The following is an 18,396-nucleotide window of genomic DNA, read 5'->3' on the forward strand; positions in this document are numbered from 1 at the left end:
AATAAAAAATTGCAACAATAAAAAAGACCACCACCCCAACTCAAAGTAACTGAACAAGATGTACTTATCTAAACATAGGATTATATATATATACATATAATATATAAAGAATTATGTAGCTAGGTTAAAAAAAGAAGCTAAACTAAACCGCAAATACCATCCACCTACCCATACAAACTCCTTCACTCACCGTTGATCATTCTTGGCCCGAACGCTGGTCTCAAACTTAAGGCCGTTCCTGGCCACATACTCTGCCAACTTGTCAATCACAGGCTGGATGTCGGGGGGCGGGGGGATGATGGTAGCCACGGGAGCAAGTGCACTGCAAAGGAGAACAGGGTCACACCCACCGCACTAGGCCCTCCCCCAGGTCACTGGTCGGGGCAGCCGGCACAGTGGCTGGAGGACTTGCACTGTCTCAGTTCCCAAACAGGTAAGTTACACAGAGACAGGGAAGCTCTTATCTGAGATGACTGGGACTCCAGAAAACTAACCAAAGTCAATCCACTTGAAATAGGGACTGAAATATCATTGCTGATTGTGAAAATAGGGGTTTTACTCAAAGTGACACTTAAGGTCATGAAAACAGAATCATCTCCTCCCATTTCCCTCCAATTGCTAATTCTCAGAAGTAACCAAGAATAAACCAAGTGTGGATTTTTTTATCTTAAAAATGCTGGCTAGCATAATTCATCACCCATAGTTTCATCTTTGACTTTCTTAGCACGTTCAGAAACTGGGTCATTTCTACAAAAATACCCAAATGTTCTGTCAGGTTTCCTGTGCATCTTTTTAGCACGTTCCAGAGCCTCTTACGAAGTGCCTGCTCAACTGAGACACTCAAGAGTCCCCTCCACACAACCCCTGACAAGGGCTGGGGGTTTAGTCCCTACTGTGCTAGCTCTGTGAGTCAACGGTTTGCTGGGCTGATGGCCAGGTCCCAACAGTGTGGGAGAGATTCACTTGCATCAGCTTTATGAAATCCGGGTTTTTGGCAAATAACTGGACTCCATACTGACTATGCCCGGTACTGTCCACCTGAGATGGTGACACACGGGAAAGAACAGATGCCGGGGCTCAGGGGAGGGGTGTGGGATGCTAACAGGGAAGGAATTTTCTCAGTTGGTTAAATCTCACTGCTGTAAGTGCCTATGTCATGATCAACCCTGCAACGTGGGGACTTGGACAATAAATACTCAGATAACAGAGACCCTCTGTGCGACCCACATTGTAAAGAAGCCTAAACCAAGAACACACATGCTCCAGGTGGTCAGCAGGACAGCATACCTTGTGGTGATGGTGGTGGAGGTCACTCCACTGCTCGTCTCCGCCGTGGTTGGTGGGGGAGGTGGCGTGGTCCCTGGGGGGGGTGGGGCAGTGGCAGTCACTCCGGTGGAGCTGGACACGGCCACCCCGGCAGGCAGGGTGCTGTAGTAAGTGGCAACGTCAACCCCTGGAGGGGGAGGTGCCAGGCAGTAGGTGCCGTCGGGCAGCATGTAGTAGCTGTAGTACATGGCTGCCACCGTTGCTGTAAAGAGACACATTTTGAGGGCGTGAGAGTGGCAAATGATGGGCCAGTTGGCTACAATACACAATGCAGGGGGAAAGGGACACTTGCTCAAATGCAGTGTCCCTTCTGTCCAATGTCAACCATGTATTTTCTTTATTTTTCTGATATAAGAAAGGGTGCCCAGGGGACAACACAATTTGGAAGAACTGGACAACGTCCAGATACACACCCAGGAACGATGGAATCTGAACATGCACAGGGACATTCAGAGAAGCCCACTGCCTACACAAACTGCAGAATGGCAGATTAGGACAAACTCCCCCGTCCAGTACACCGGCTCCCCTCCCGGTGTGTCTTGTGAAGTGACCGTCTGAGGACTAAACCTTTCCACTGGCTTCCCTGTTTGACACCAACTCTCCACTCTTTACACTCTTTACTTTCCTCTTTTAAAAATTTGTCTTGGCATAAATCATTTTCTTAGGTCTCCCAAGGCAATAGACACAAAAGCAAAAACAAACAAATGCGACCCAATAAAACTTAATAAGCTTTTACACAACAAGGGAAACTATAAATGAAATGAAAAGACAACTCACAGGATGAGAGAAAGTATTTGCAGATAATGTGACCAACAAGGGCTTAATTTCCAAAATATACAAACAGTTCATATACCTCAATAACAAGAAAACAACCCACCAATCAAAAAATGGGGAGAAGACCCAAATAGACATTTCTCCAAGGAAGACACACAATGGCCAATAAGCACACAAAAAAGATGGTCAACACTGCTAATTATTAGGGCAATGCATTAAAAATACCAGGTATCAGCTCTCACTAGTCAGAATGGCCATGATGAAAAAGTCTACAAATAACAAATGATGCAGAGTGTATGAGAACAGGGAATCCTCCTACACTGTTGGTGGGAGTGTAAATTGGTGCTGCCACTATGGAGAACAGCATGGAGATTCCTTATTCCTTAAAAAACTAGAGCCACCCTATGATCCAGCAATTTCACTCCTGGGCTTACATCCAGAAAAAACACTAATTCTAAAAGACACGTACCCCAATGTTCAAAGCAGCACTATTTACAACAGCCAAGATATGGAAACAGCCTAAATGTCCATCGACAGATGAATGGATAAAGATGAGACATATATGTAAAATGGAATACTATTGTTTGTTAAGTCGTGCCTGACTCTTCTGTGACCCCATGGACTATAGCCTGCCAAGACTGCTCTGTCCATGAGATTTCCCAGGCAAGAATACTGGAGTGGTTGCCATTTCCTCCTCCAGGGGATCTTTCTGACCTAGGGATCAAATCTGTGTCTCCTGCACTGTGGGTGGATTCTTAAAACCCAACAGAATATTACTCATCCACACAAAAAAATGAAATAACGCCATTTGTAGCAACATGAACAGATCTGAGATTATTACTTAGTGAACTAAATCAGAACGAGAGACAGATATATTTGATATCATTTACATGCAGAGTGTAAATGGGCTTCCCTCATAGCTCAGTTGGTAAAGAATCTGCCTGCAATGCAGGAGACCCCAGTTCGATTCCTGGGTCAGGAAGACCCTCTGGAGAGGGGATAGGCTACCCATTCCAGTATTCTTGGGCTTCCCTTGTGGCTCAGCTGGTAAAGAATCCACCTGCAATGTGGGAGACCTGGGTTCAATCCCTGGGTTGGGAAGATCCCCTGGAGAAGGGAAAGGCTACCCACTCCAGTATTCTGGCCTGGAGAATTCTATGGATACAATCCATGGGGTAGCAAAGGGTGGGACATGACTGAGCGACTTTCACTTTCACATGCAGAATCCAAAATATGATACAAATGAACTTGTTTACAATAGAGAAACAGTCTCCCAGTCATAGAAAACAATACCAAAGAGGGAAGGAGACATAAATTAGGTGTCTGGGATTATCAGATACATACTGCTATATATAAAATAGATAAAACAACAAGGTCCTACTGTAGAGCACAGAGAACTATCCAGTATCTTTTAATAAACTATAACAGAACTGAATCTGAAAAAGAACATATATATAACAGATATAATAAATGAATCTGATACATAGCTCATAGACATACATGTATATACACGTATGTGTATGTTTAGTTGTTCAGTTGTGTACGACTCTTTGCAATCCCATGGACTAGCCCACAGGCTCCTCTGTCCATGGGGATTCTCCAGGCAAGAATACTGGAGTGGGTTGCCATGCCCTCCTCCAAGAGATCTTCCCAACCCAGGGATTGGACCCAAGTCTCCCACGTTGCAGGCAGATTCTTTACTGTCTGAGCCACCAGCGAAGCCCATATACATCTGTGTGTGTGTGTGTGTGTGTGTGTGTGTGTATAAAACGGAATCACTTTGATGTACAGCAGAAACTAACACAACACTGTAAATTAACTACACTTCAACAATAAACATACATTCATCTTGGAAGCAAGTCATCTTGTCTACAAAGCTGTGCTGCTCTGTAGCCACTGTGTGTCCCCACCTCAGCACAGAGATGCACTGCAATTTACTCAAGAAGTCCTAATGGACACTGAGATCACTTTAGGGCTTTATTATTATAAACAGTGACGTACAATAATGTCTTCTACATTTTGCCCACACAGGCTAGTATCTGTAGGATACAGCCTATTTACAAATAAACAACAACAAAAAAAAACCAATAGAAATTCCTGTAAGTTTATTCTGTTTTTTTTTTTTTGGTGAGGGAAAAAAATTCAAAACCAGCAAAACCACAGAAGACCCAATGATCTAATTAAGCATTTAAATTTCTAATCCTGTTATAGATAAGCAACTGGTTCGGACTACAGAGATTTAATTCCTCTTCATTAGAGGATGGTGAAAGATTTTTCTAAGTAAGGAATTTTATTTTGATTTTCAATTAACTTACTTTAAGACAAAAACATTTACAAATAGCGAGAGCTATTCACAGCCCGTGGTGTCCAGCACTGTGGGCCACGCAGGGAAGACGCGGGCGGTGCAGCAGCTCCCCCCCTCTCTTAACAGCTGGACCAGAGCCCTGCCGTCCTCGGCTGGAAAGACTGCATGGTTCACATGCGCTGCGGGTGTATCCGCAGATGCTAATGACTTACTCTCTGTTAATTACACGTCTCAATTCCCAGGTTGTGACTCTCTGGCTTGATGCTGCACACCAACCACCATTCACGTTCACAATAATATTCCACATTTTCAGAGGAAGATGTGTGGCCTCAACATCCTCTCTACATGATCTTCAGCACAGAGACACTCAGACCACACCTCTGAAGGAAGGCGTGGGCAGAGATGAGACCACAAAGGGCTGGGGGTTGACGGAGGAAAGGAAGGTTTGCTCTCTGAGCCCAGCACTCAGGACACAGAGTTTGATGGGTGGACAAGCTGACAGGATGTTCACATACAAGCTTTTCCTAACCAAAGGAGGTATCTGAGTATGAAGAGCAGCCTCTGTGAGATAAACCATAACCCTGAAAAAGTGGAACTACGTTTCCCTTCACCCCCTTCAGATAATCAAGCTACCAGGGTCCTTCTTCTCACCCCTTGGGCAGAGCCACCACCACAGAAGAGGAGATGAGGCAGCATCAGCAGGACCGGAGTGTGCCCTGCCCCCCACCCCAACAGAGCACACGCCTGCGTATACTGGGGAGAGGGGACAGCAAGTGCTGTCCAAAATGTCACACCTCAAGGAAAGGACACTCCACATCCTGTTCCAGAGAGTTAGCCTCTTACCTGAAAACAAGTCAAAATACATTTTAAAAATGTAGCCATAACCAATGAAACAAATATGAAATAAAAAAGTCTGTAATTAAGTTTTAACTATATATTATGTAATTATAATTTAATGCATCCTTTATGTAATAGAAGTGAATAAATTATTTTCAAAACTGAGTAACATCCCTTAGAAAGTTTTGATATGAATATGCAGATTAACCATCAGTCTATACCTGAGCTACCCATCATATTAAATTAAAACAAAGGCTAAAAATAGGCCTGCCAGAGAAATGGCAGATGAACTCAAGAACTCACCCATTACAGACAACTAAAAACATGTGCTAAAATAAAGGAGAAATTTAAAATGCATAGCTGAGCTCACAAAGAAAAAAAGAATCCATCTCCAGGTGTGAAAATCAAAGCTTCCAAACCCGAAGGCATCTCTTAAGCCTTGGGCATGCTCAGCATGTGGGGATTCCCATGCTGGAAACGGGGCTCAGACTGCAAATCCTAGGGCCACCCCAGGATCCACTCTGAGGAGTCTTGCAGAGGACAGACACAGTGGAATCAGAAACCTAGGGACAACATGTTCGGGACGCCCTCTCACTTCTTACACAAGAACTCTGTGAGTCTCTTCCAATAAATTCTAATTATACCTTGCAAAGGTGAACAGGAATTTGAAAATCCCTGTACATCCAAAAATAACCCTGATGGCAATGAAACATCTGAGGCATGGTGAGCTGAGAATGCAGACTTGCTTGCTGCAAGGTGCCTGCTGGGGCAATGCCACAGCTGAGGACTCAACACTGTGGCCAATTATGAGGCCGTTTCACCAAGCTTCTCTGTGCATGGAATGTCACAGATGAAAAGATTTTAGGGAAAAATTTGTTTCTGTTCTTTTCACCATAGACACTGAGGTCTGGGCAGATGTGACAGGGCCAGTCTCAGCACAGACCCACGCCTGTCCTGTCTCGCCCTCCAGTTTATGGTGAAGAGCACTGTGCCCCTCATTTCTGACCCTGGCACCTCCAAACCGTGTCTCCTGCCTGCTATGAAGTCCTTCCTAAGCTTTTTTTTTTACCTCCAACAAATTATAAACCCTGGTAGGATGTATAGAAAAGGGACCCCTTATACACTGTTGGTGGGAATGTAAATTAGTGCAACCACTGTAGCAAACAGCATGGAGGTTTCTCAAAAAACTAAAAATCAAATGAACATACATCTGAAAAAAAAAAAAAAATACTAACCTGAAAAGATACATGCAACCCTAATTTTCATGGCTTTGTTTACAATAGCCAAGATATGGAAGCAACCTAAGTGTCTATCAGCAGATGAATGATAAAAGTAGTAGACTCACAGGGAGAACAAACTAGTGGTTATCAGTGGGGAGAGGGTAGGGGGGAGGGGCAAGACAAGGATTGGAGATTAACAAGAGGTACAAACTATAACGTATAAAACAAGTAACTGTGACTTTCCTGGTGGTCCTGTGGTTAAGAATCCACCTGCCACTGCAGGGGACATGGGTTCAATCCCTGGTCTGGGAAGATCCCACAAACCGTGGGGCAACTAAGCCCATGTGCCAGAGAGCCTGTGCTCTATAACAAGAGAAGCCACTACAATGAGAAGTCTGAAGTCTGAGCACATATAACCTTTAAAAATTGTGAATCACTATGCTGAACACCTGCAACCTATAAAAAGCACTATACATCAACTATACTTCAATTAAGAAAAAAGCTTTTACCTCCACTACCACCTCCTGCCCCAGGAGGCCCTGCTCTGCCTCCTTGAACACACGTTGCTGGGGCTGTTCTCTGCAATCTGGGCTGCTGGCACAAAGGGCAGTGCCCAGCCACCTGCACAGCTCCCAGGACAGAGCCGGCACCAGAGGCGTGTGCAGAGTGAAGCCTGCTGACGGCAGGGCGCGTGTGCCTCCTAAAGACCCCTGGGCTGAGACGCTCTGCAAGATGAGAAGCTGGGCACCTGACGCCACGCCACAGCACTCGCTGAGGATGAGCACTTGCCCAGCGGGGCCTCACAGCCCTTTAAGTCCCTGAGACCCTTTAAAATGACCACCAACTACAGCACTTGTGTTTTTGTGTATAGCTCCCAACTCAGAAATTCTTCTAAGTTTTGACAATGCCTGGACCAGACAGAGGAAAGGACAGACAGAGGTCTGGTTCCTGGGAACTCACCACTGTGTCCCAGACTGAACTAGGGTGGGGGGGCGGGGGGTGAGGGAAGGTGCAGGGTCCCAAAGGGCCCCTGTGGTTCCGTTTCCCCCTGAGCTTCCATGACAGACAGCTCCTTACTAGGTCTGCTGTTGATCTCAGGATTTCCTGTGACTTTTCCAAAAGGGGATTGGGTTTTACCCCAAGTTAAATGTCGATATGATTTTAATAAAAATCACTGAGTACCACGAACACCTACTCCAAATAAACCCAAGAGAAATATTTCAGTGGGGGTCTACACTTTGCAAGGGCAGGTATAGTTGCATGGAAAAAATCAAGTTGCTTAAAAGCACCAGGCACATCCTTAAGTACTTCCTCCTTGATACTGTGTGTGCTTAGACAGCTGTGGAACCCAGGGTCACACAGACCTGCCTAATTACTTCAAAGCCCTTCTATTCAGTTGGCTTCTTGGAAAAATCAGAGCTAATTTACTGATATCTGTATGCAATCTTAAATCTCATATAAATAAACCCAACTCTCAGAAGAGAATGTCAGCACTGGAAGGGTTCTTGGAGATTAGAGACCTGGTGAGCAATACTTGCTGTCAATTCTGGAAGATAAACATGTGTTTGTATTAAGAATGAAAATAGCTTTCCCAAGTTCTTTGGAGAAATGAGTATATTCTTAAAAAATCGATCTACTCTATTCACATGAGAATGTGAAGAAGCAGCGCTGTGTTACCAGCTGAGCGGGCCTGGGCAGCAGCAGCTGCGCCCCCTCAAGGTCAGCGCCTGGCCCCCCAGCTTACATCCCAGGCTTTTCTAATAAGTTCAATGGCTTTAAATCCTATTTATACTTGCTGATTCCAGAACTGCCATCTCCAGCCCTGAGCTGAACTAGTACATTAAGTGCCTACTCAACACTTGCACTGGGACATCTCATAAACCTCACAGATGGACTGTGTCCAGAACAGGGTAGTCCCCACGCACGGGCACCTCCTGCTTCCTGCAGCTGAGTCAAGCCTCCTCCCACTGAGTCAGCCTGGCTTCCGTGGTCTCTCAGACCCACATCCGACTCCCCAGAATCAGATCTCTTCTGACTGCTGCCCCGGAAGCTCCAGGGCCCCCTTCCCCGACTAGACAGAGCCCCCCCGCCCACCCAGCCACGCTCCCCTTCTGGGAGGCACCTGCCGTCAAGGCCTCGGGGCCCTGAAAGCCGTGGCTCGAGGGCCCCCCGCCGGCTCCATCCGCCAGCACTGTGCACTCACTCCCCCAGGGCTCCTGTTCATTCTGTGATGCTCCGCGATGGAGGAGACGCTGTTATGGCTATCTCCAGCATCACTTGACCGCGATGCCAGCTTGTTCAATGACCGTATAAATCACAAGTGGAAAAGCAGGAACTGGAATGACACAGGGCAAAGGCTTCTAGGAGACAGAAGCCTGGAACCTTCTGAACTCTGAGGGGCAATATTCAACCCACAATTCTGGGTCCATCCAAATGACCTATCATGTTTGACAGCAGTATCAGGACATTTTCAGACATTCAAGGATTAAAAAAAATCGGTCTTCCTGTGTACCCTTTCTTGGCAAACTACTGGAGGACGTGCTCCAGTAAAATATAGGAGTAAACAGACCAACCAGGAGAAAACAGCCCTAACACAGGAAAGCAATGCCTGGAAGTCACCGGAACACCGTGGGCTGCAGGCTGGGAACAGGGCCTGTCTAGACTGGTACCCAAGGCACACAGCTCAGAAACACAGCTGTCAGTCACCACAGTGCAGACCATGAATGCAACCACCGGTATCACAGAGAAGTTGCCGCAGCAGCAAACATGAAGCATCCAGTATCAAGACTCGCTTAGAAAGACGGGACCGTTAACAAGAGCCTGCATCACTCAATGTCTCTGCAAACTGGAGGCGAGGAAGTAAAAGCAGTGGCCTGGCTGACTGTCCTGGCACCTGATAGCTGGGGCTCCTCTGACAGAGATCAGGACAGAGAGACAGGTCCAAAACTTTGCAGAGGAACCGAACTGGTGCACAGGATTCATGAATAAGCTATTTCTGTATTGTTCCCTTTTGAATTTTGATTAGGAAACAGAGGTTGAAATATATTCAAGTTACAAAGTAGCCAAAACCAAAACTAAACGAGTAACATGAGCAAAATTTAGGGTACGAGAGCAGACTTCACAGGGGCACACAAGTGAGCCGAATCATCATTTGTCATAGCAAGAAAGATGTCAGAGAAAATCTAGAGCTGATAACAGTGCTATAAACGCATTATTCAGAGATATGAAAGAATCATCAAAAACTCGCAACAGAGCATTTATTATTTGACTTGAAAATATATGTATTACTTTGACTGGGACACTTTTAAAAATTCTTTTAATCAAAGAGATAAGTAATTTATCCTATTTACCATAGTCTGAGCTCAGGTCAAAGAGTTCAGAGTTCAACATTATTCATTCTTCTCTTCAATGTATTACTTCATGGTTAGTCTTTCCTTTCTTCGGTCCATCCAGCCAATATTTACTACACAGGTCCTTGCATCAGAGAGGCACCTGAAGCTGGGGATCCAGCAGTACCCACGACAGACATATCCTACCCTCTGGGAACTTCTGTATGGCAAGTCAGAGTACGAAAGTAAACCAAGGAATAAACAAAGTAAGCTCCAGTTCTGACAAGGGTTATGGAAACATAGAACAGGGTATGTGAGAAGAGGATGAACTAGGGGAAAGGACACTGTGCAAGGCCAGGGAAGACCTGACCTGAGCAGTGAAAGCTCTGAGCAGGAGCATTTCAGGCCAATGAGGAGCCAGTGCAAAAGCCTTGTGGTCAGAACCCCCTTAGCACAGGAAGAAGAGTGTGACAGTGCAGGGCAAGGTGGAGAGCGGAGGCGAGTTTCCGGAATTTAAATGGCACGGGAAATCCAGAGGACGGTTTGAGTACAGAGGTGGCAGGGCAGCTTCCGCTGACCAGAGGAAGCAAAGGCTACGGGAAGGCTCACCAAGACTGATGGGGCTGCAACAGATGACGAGGCCACAGAGACAGTAGCATGTGTGGTGAGGAATGTCAGATTCGAAAGAGGCCCTGAATGTGATCCCCAAGGATGCGCAGCAAGATGTGGGAATTGGGAAGAGAAAACTGAGGTGACGCCTGATGTTCTAGCCTAAATGACGAAGTGCCCTCAAACAGGGACATGGGGGGGGGGGGGGCGCCAAGACGAGAGTCCTGCTCTGGATGCACTCAAGTTAGGGGGTGATGGTGAGGAGGCAGGTGCGGTGGGGGCTGGAAACACACAGACACTTCCTACCACAACAACACACTGTAAATGCTAGAGTCTTAAGGAGGGCTATCATACTAATAAGAAAAAGAGTAAATAAGAATACTCATACTCAGGTAAAGTCTCTTAAGTAATTTTGGGATAGACCAAGGGCTGGTACATTTTTCCTATAGAAACACAGGTAGTAATTATGTTAGGGTCATGGATTAAGCAGCAACACCAAGGATACTATACAGGCACTTAACAGTGAGCAAAAACAAATTCCTACATATTTTTAAACTGCTGAAATTCAAAATATGGTAAAAATATTTGAGTGCAGGGGGGTTTTTTTGGGGGGGGGAGGGGCACAGGTCCACTAGTGGGAAGAATAGAATTCCTTTTACGGGGTGAAACTTCCATTGAATCGGGGTTCACAGTGTCCCCATCACCAAGCTGACTGTAAAGCCTGTTCTTAGCTCATGGTCGCACACACAGGTGGTGGGCTGGATTCTGTCTGCAGGCTGTGGTGTGTCACCTGGGAGAGTGTCACACACCTAGCATTTTCTATTTACTCTGAAGCTAAAACACTTTCCCCTCCACAAATGGAATTTTTGTTTTAAAAAAGTCAACTGCAGATCTTACTTCCCTGACCAGGGATGGAACCCTCAGCCCCTGCAGTGGAAGCACAGAGTCTTAACCACTGGACTGCCAGGAAATTTCCCAGCCCAGTGTTCAAGGGGAAAAAAAAAAAACGCCAAACAAAAGAAGACCTGTTCTGCTGTCATCAAACTGGAAGAGGAAAATCTGAAGACCTCTGTAGTGACACTGAGAATATCTCACTTGCAAAGCCAGGAAACCACTCAAGGGAATCAGTTTTAGACATGTGAACATGTGACTCTGGAACTTAAAGGCCAGTGTTGAAAAGTAATTGCTCTATTTTTTGCACATACAAGTTATTTCTCAGGATGCCCTGTCTCCAACCATTACTTAAAGTCTTCATCAGTGACCCTCAAGCAAAATGATCTGAATATTTTATACGGTGTTTCGGTACTGGAGACAAGTTACATAAGAATGGATTCTGGAAAGTCTGGGTGGAGAAGGCAGGAGGCTCAAGTGTGTGACCAGGAGCCCAGGGTGAGGCAAGGCTGCGGGGGTGTGTGGGGTGACTTGGGGAAGGACATCTGCTCCAGGGCATTGTCAGGATCCCACAAGAGCGGAGAACGGAATCTCCAGAGGAGCTGCACTTGGGAGTGCAGACAAAGCATCTCAGGACAGGTGTGAATGGTGTAGAGGAGGGGCGCCCGGTGCTGGAACTAGAGGTCTGGACAGAGCTGCCAGAATGAGCGGGGTGAGGGGTGAGGGGGGAGGTGACAAGGAAGAGGCACTGCAAAAGGAATCCAGCAAGGAACATGCCAACGTAGACAGCAAGGAACTGAGTCTGGAAGGAAACAGAACCCAAGCAATCTTTTGAGTTTTTGGGCCACAGACGAATCTGGAGAGACAGGAATTCAATCGAGCACAAAGAAAGGAAGTAAAGCAAGCAATGAGATGGAAGGGATCATGCTGAGCGGGGTCAGGAACCAGGCCTGTGTGTTTGCTTCAGCACAGCCTGGGAGAGCTCAGGATGGCTTTGCAGTTTCAAATGGTTCAAAAATAAAACCAAAAACCACCCGATGAAACAACATTTCATGATGCAAATATTCTATGAAATTCAAATTTCGGTGTCCCTAAATCAGGCTCTATCAGGCCCAGTCACACACCTCTGTTCCCAACAGTCAGTGCGGCTTTCACACTCCACCAGCAGCGGCTTCAGAGAGCGCTCAGTCACCACACTAGAAACACTTACATCTGGACCTTTACAGGAAAGGTTTGCAAACCTTGCTGATGAGCTTAGAAAACAAACTGAGGACGCAAACACCACTGCTATCAAGCTGGTACATTTTAAACTGTAAGGGACAGAACAGTCATCGTTGAAAAAAATCAAAGTAAGGAGAAGATGGGACAGGAGGTGGATGTGATCATGCTGAATGCCAAAGCGAAACTGAGATTAAAACAAAAAAGAGAAAAAGACAGACATGGAAGAAAAAGATGATCCAAAATAAGGAAGCTGGCATCTTTTAGAAGACGTTCAGAGGTACAAAATAATTTCCCTGAAATGAGAACAGAATCTTCAACTGAAAAGGGTATGCAATAAATTCCAGGAAAACTGAGGACTTCATTTAAGTTATTAAAATTTAAGAACAAAGAAAGAATTCTTAACATATCCAATCAGAAAAAGTAGGCTCTTAAGGGGTGAGGGTGGGGGGAGATGGAGCTGGTCACTCTTCCTTTTCACAGCAACACTCAGCAATGCTCCCAAGTTCCAAGCAAGTGTGAGTAAGTGAACTATTCTCAGCCAAGTTGCTATTTATGTCAAAGGGCAACACAGACGTTTTCAAACATGAGATCTCAGAGAACAGCACCCAGGAGCAACTAATGAAAACCAAACAACTAACCCACACAACTAGTCAGTGGCAAAAGTCAGCCAACCTAGGTTTCTCTGAGAGGAAGGACCATGTGAAATTCCAGTTTACAAAGATCTCAGAGAAAGAATACGCAACCCAAGAATTTTATACCCAGACAATTTTTCCTTTCTACACTAGGCTCAAAGGCAGGCACTTTTAAAGTACGTATGAAATAGAAACCTTGCAAAAACCCTACTTGTTTATGAAATTCTAATGACCAAGAAATGAATCAGATAAAGAACTCAAACAGAGATGCTCTGACAAAAAACCTAACCCAAAGAACTCAGAATAATCAACCAGGGAATTATGGTTACAGAACTGAACATAAATACCACTTTTAACTCTCACAATCTAAGCATATTTCTTTAATAAAAACAAAAAATGAGGAGTTAGGGAAGGGGTGAAGGGAAGGTATTTTAATGAGGACTTAATTTTCTCTAGTTTCTTTTTTTTTTTTTTTTTTTTTTTTTGGGTTTTGTCATACATTGATCTCTAGTTTCTTAGTTGATTAATAATGTCTAAGACAAAAAATAAAAAGCTTAAGGAAAAAAAAAAACATACCCTACAATTCCAACCTCTCTAATGTTCTCCTAACCTTTAAAACTGAATTCTTAGAAGAAACTTTTATCTGAAGTGCAGGAATTACTTCACTTTGATTTTGATTATAGGTTCTTCAGCTAAATTCAAATAAAATTATAAAGTTTATTTCCACTTTAACACAAATATTTCTATCTACACATAAATTTTTAAAAACATTTTTTCATAAAAATTATCTTTGTATCCTAAAGATATGAGCTTTCTTTTTTCCCCCTTTGTCCCCATGATTACCTCAGTCGTTTCCACTGTCAATGATGTTCACCTAATGCTAAAAATGGCTATTTCTGGATGGTGGCATCTTGGGTAATATTTTTACCTTTCCCCTTCTACTTCTCTTGAATTACAATAAAGCCATTTCTAAAGGACAGTTTGGAAGGTAAGTAAAGCATTTCAAGGTCATGACTTTGCAGGGAAAAAAATGCTAAAAGCAATAGCAAAACCACATTTTAAAAACTGGGAAGAAGCAAGAAAATATCTATTGCAGCCACGTGATGTGGTTTAATTTCACTTAAGCTATTTATAGAACATTGAAAAAACGGAGTTGGCATTTTATTTAAAAAAAACCACATCCTATAATAGTGGGTAGTATTTCAGCATTACTGCTTCCTGCATAATTAATTTTATTTATTATGCTCTTTGGTAAGGATTTATAGCTAAACAGCATAAGACAGCCAAATAATAACAGCTAACAGCATGAATGACAGTTCACTGTCAGACTAATAAGTGAAAGAGATTAAGTTTCATATATCTATATTTAAGGAACTTTGAGAAAAAATTCTTTTAAAATAAAAACAGATGGTTTTCTTCCTAGACTGCCAAATCTAGGAAAATCTCTGATCAGCAGAAAGTAAATAACAAGGGACAACTGAGTACATTCTAAGGTGATTATTAAACACCAAGTCAAATGAAAAGACAGAAAAACTTAAGAGACTCCAGCTACCTAGATGGGCCCCAGCAAGTGGGCACCACAGCCTCTGTTTTTTGGGATAAAAGCTGTTACAGGGACTGCTTCAGCCTCAACAGAAGGGATAGCTGACAAAACAGTCCTGTCATTAAATCACAGAACTGCAAAGAATTAATTCAGGATACCAGTGTTTCAAAATAAGCATCACCCAAGTCTGTATTTTTTCTGAGAAGGTTTAAAGGAGTACAAATGGCCAGGGAAGGAGTCATTCTCCTTGCCCTGCACTTTCTTCTTCCAGGTCCTCTTCTGACGGCACCGTGAGTACCAGTTTCTAACTTGTCTTTCCACTTCTGAACTGAACGCTGATGGTCTCACACCAAAACCTATTCCTGGGCCTTCTGCCCTCACCCACACCAAGCGCCCCAGGCAGGGCCTCCAGCTCCTCTCTAACTCCAGCAGCCCACAACGCACACGAATGCCCTGATGCTTATTCCATTAGTCTTCCCTGAAGGACACAGAGGGCAGCTCAGCCTTGTGCTACTAATAAAAATCTTTTTTACAATGAACATTCTTTTTTTTCTTTTTAGCTATTTATTTGGTTGCTCTGGGTCTTAGTTGCAGCATGTGGGATCTAGTTCCCTGACCAGGGATCAAACCCAGGCCCCCTACATTGGGAGCACAGAGTCCTAGCCACTGAACCACCAGGTGGTGGTGACAGTTTAGTAGCTAAGTCATGTCCAATGCGACCCCATGGACTGCAGCCTGCCAGGTGCCTCTGTTCGTGGGATTCTGCAGGCCAAGAATACTGGAGTGGGTTGCCATTTCCTTCTCCAGGGGATCTTCCTGACCCAGGAATCAAACCCAGATCTCCTGAATTGCAGGCAGACTCTTTACCAACTGAGCTATAAGGGAAGTCCCACAATGAACATTCTTGTAGCTCAATCTTTACACATGTATTTGTAGAAGTATAGGAGAAATAAAGGAGAAATTCTGGGTCAAAGGCAGGTGCATTTTAGTTCTGGTCTACACTGTCCATTTGCCCTCCACCCTGCTGGATACAAGTCTACACTCTCAGCAGCAACAAGTGAGTGCTGTCAACTTTGTCCTTCGCTTATGTGACAGTTGAAAAATGGTATGTCACTGTAGGGTCATTTGCATCTCTTTTATTTAATCTGTGAATACTAAGAAATTAAAAAAGGTATACACAAAAGAACATTTTCCATAGCCCAGAAACGTCTATTTTATCTTAAGACATATAATTTCAAAGTATTTTCATGTGCCTGCAAATGGATATTTTTTTATCATAATGAAGTCTCAGATTCTTCATATATTTGCTGTAGCCTGATTTAAAAGAAATGTTGGATTTTATTTTCCGTGGAGGTTAGGTTCTAAAGCCAGCAGATACAATGCCATTTGAGTGAGCAGCAAGGGTAAACCTTAAAAAAAAATTGTATGGTCATTTTTACCTTTGTGAATTAGTTATACTACAGTTCATTTTTTCTACTGAACTGTAAGTTTTTTTTTTCCTACTTGACTGTAAAAGCTGTTTGTATATTATTAGTTTTTTCTGCTTTTTTAATGGCTTTATTTTTTTCCATTAGTTAAATATCATGTCTGCTGGTTTAAATAGATGATTCTTTATCTGTTGAAGTATACTTTCCTGAGACTCTCACATCTGGCACTTAAACCTGGAAGTGATTCTGCTGTTAGATAAAAGGCGAGGTTTTAATGGGATCTTTTCTGAATGGTTTTCCCTGACACCATGCTTTTCATAAGCCAGCCATTCCTCGTTTGAACCTGTCTCTGGGGGGCTCCTTCATCCTCTCCCTCTGAAGAGTCTCCTGGGTTTTGTGCTGGGGAGGCCCCAGGAGGCACTAACACTCCAGGCCAGGACGTTCTTCCTTAGAAGGCTGAGCCTTTCTGCTTTTACCAGCAGAGTTTTTCACTTTTAAACATTTTCCAGTTAAATGTACTGGAATGTAGGTATTTAATTAACATTTATGCAAACAGATGAAATCTGGGAGGGAAAAGAGAATGGCTGCCTCTGTGAAAATGAAACTGAATCCTTTAAAAGATGGGTTAAAACACCAATCGCTTAAAATACAAAAACAAAAAACTGCTGTGGAACCCAAGGAGGGAGAAAGAACTGTGAAAGCGCAGAAGGAAGACACGGCAAGCCTGGGGTTCTGCTCTTGAAGTGCACCTCACCTCACCTCAACTCACAGAACCCAGGCTGGCCGTGGTGAGTATGCCTGTCAGAGGCAAGGGTGTGGCCCATGCCAAAAGTGAGTCAACAGGGGCACACGTTCAGGTATGTGTGGAAGCAGCATTTTCAGACCTGTTTTAATCACACACTTTGCTTAAATCACAAATTTATTCAGACCTCCCAAGGACTTCTATTATAACATGTCACTTGGTTATCTCATGGGCCACATCAGATGTGGCCCTTTATTGTGCCTCTCTTTCAAATTTTTCATATTCTTGCTTGCTAACTGTTAAGAATCTAACTACAAATAAAAAGCAACTTCTTTGAGAACCCAAGTACAGCTATCTGTATTTACTTTTTCTAAGCATTTTTCTGATCCAGAGCCAAATTCTAGCCCAGGGCTCTTCCTGGGAACACCCAGGCCACCTCTCCCACCCTAAGACTCTTGGATGCTAGATGGGTTGTTGTCATGGCAACCCAAGGGGCTGATCCTGGAGGGAGGGCTCTCAGGGAACGTTTCCCTCACTACATGCTGTCCCTGCACCCCTCTTCACAGGCAAGTTCCAGGAAGTGGCCAAGGGGTCGTGCACACTGCCCATTCACTTCCTACCAGGAAGGAATCTGGTTTTTGTCCTCCTCATTTCAATAAAACTGGTCTCGCTCCTGGAACAATGCATTTAAATCTGTGTGAAATCTGAAGGATGCTTCAGAGCCTGCTCCCCAGCCTCTAGGCAGAGCTGACTACTGCTGAGCACAGTCTCCACAGAGGAGCTCCTCGACCTCCCTCTGACCCACAGCCTGTGATCCCTCCTGCACCCACAGCAGAGGTTTGATGCAGGCACCTGTGAGTAGCATCTGGCTTGCTGTATGTTTTGCTGGACTGCCTTGTATTTTTACAAAATACGAATTCACTGCCAACATCTGTGAGTTGAGATGTTTCACCCAAACATGCTAGATTCCTTCTTTCTCTGGAATACCTAGAAGTTGGTCCCTGACCTTTGCCATGTCTGATCAGCCACATGGTATGTCAGCACCAACTCCTTCATCTCTGTGGGCCCGGGCAGATGTGAGGCTGCCCTTGATGCAGGGTGTGTCCAGGCATGACCCCCCAAAGGCCCTCTCCTACTCATGTCTGTCACTCTTGCACATGTGAAGGAGATGAAGTGCAGTGAAAGTCGCTCAGTTGTGTCTGACTCTTTGCGACCCCATGGACTATACAGTCCATGGAATTCTCCAGGCCAGAATATTCAAGTGAGTGGCCTCTCCCTTCTCCAGGGGATCTTCCCAACCCAGGGGTCGAACCCAGGTCTCCTGCATTGGAGGTGGATTCTTTACCAGCTGAGACACAAGAGAATGATGACCATCAAAACAACTATTTTGTTGAGGGGAAGAGCCGGTTACTAATGGTGCCCCCTGACTGGATCTCCATCTGGGGTCATGGGTCAGGCAGGGAACCAAGACTTCTCACTTATGAACTGGTTCACAGAAGTTGCAAAGAGCAAGGGTGAGATTATCCCGGGGGGAAGAGGC

General features: G+C 44.5%; 1 protein-coding gene across 5 annotated transcripts in view; it reads right to left on the reverse strand.

The window, feature by feature from the left end:
- Nucleotides 1-18,396, reverse strand: part of LOC122454335 (splicing factor SWAP) — a 79,307-nt gene that overhangs the window by 41,213 nt on the left and 19,698 nt on the right. For all 5 annotated transcript variants that reach the window (XM_043488773.1, XM_043488757.1, XM_043488765.1 and 2 more), the window contains exons 8-9: nt 1,288-1,528; nt 191-322 (exon numbers count right to left, since the gene is read on the reverse strand). In XM_043488773.1, the coding sequence (XP_043344708.1) occupies nt 191-322; nt 1,288-1,528 (373 nt within the window). The remainder of the gene's footprint in view (nt 1-190; nt 323-1,287; nt 1,529-18,396) is intronic.

The sequence above is a fragment of the Cervus canadensis genome, chromosome 1, assembly GCF_019320065.1.
Source record: "Cervus canadensis isolate Bull #8, Minnesota chromosome 1, ASM1932006v1, whole genome shotgun sequence".
Lineage (NCBI taxonomy): Eukaryota > Metazoa > Chordata > Mammalia > Artiodactyla > Cervidae > Cervus > Cervus canadensis.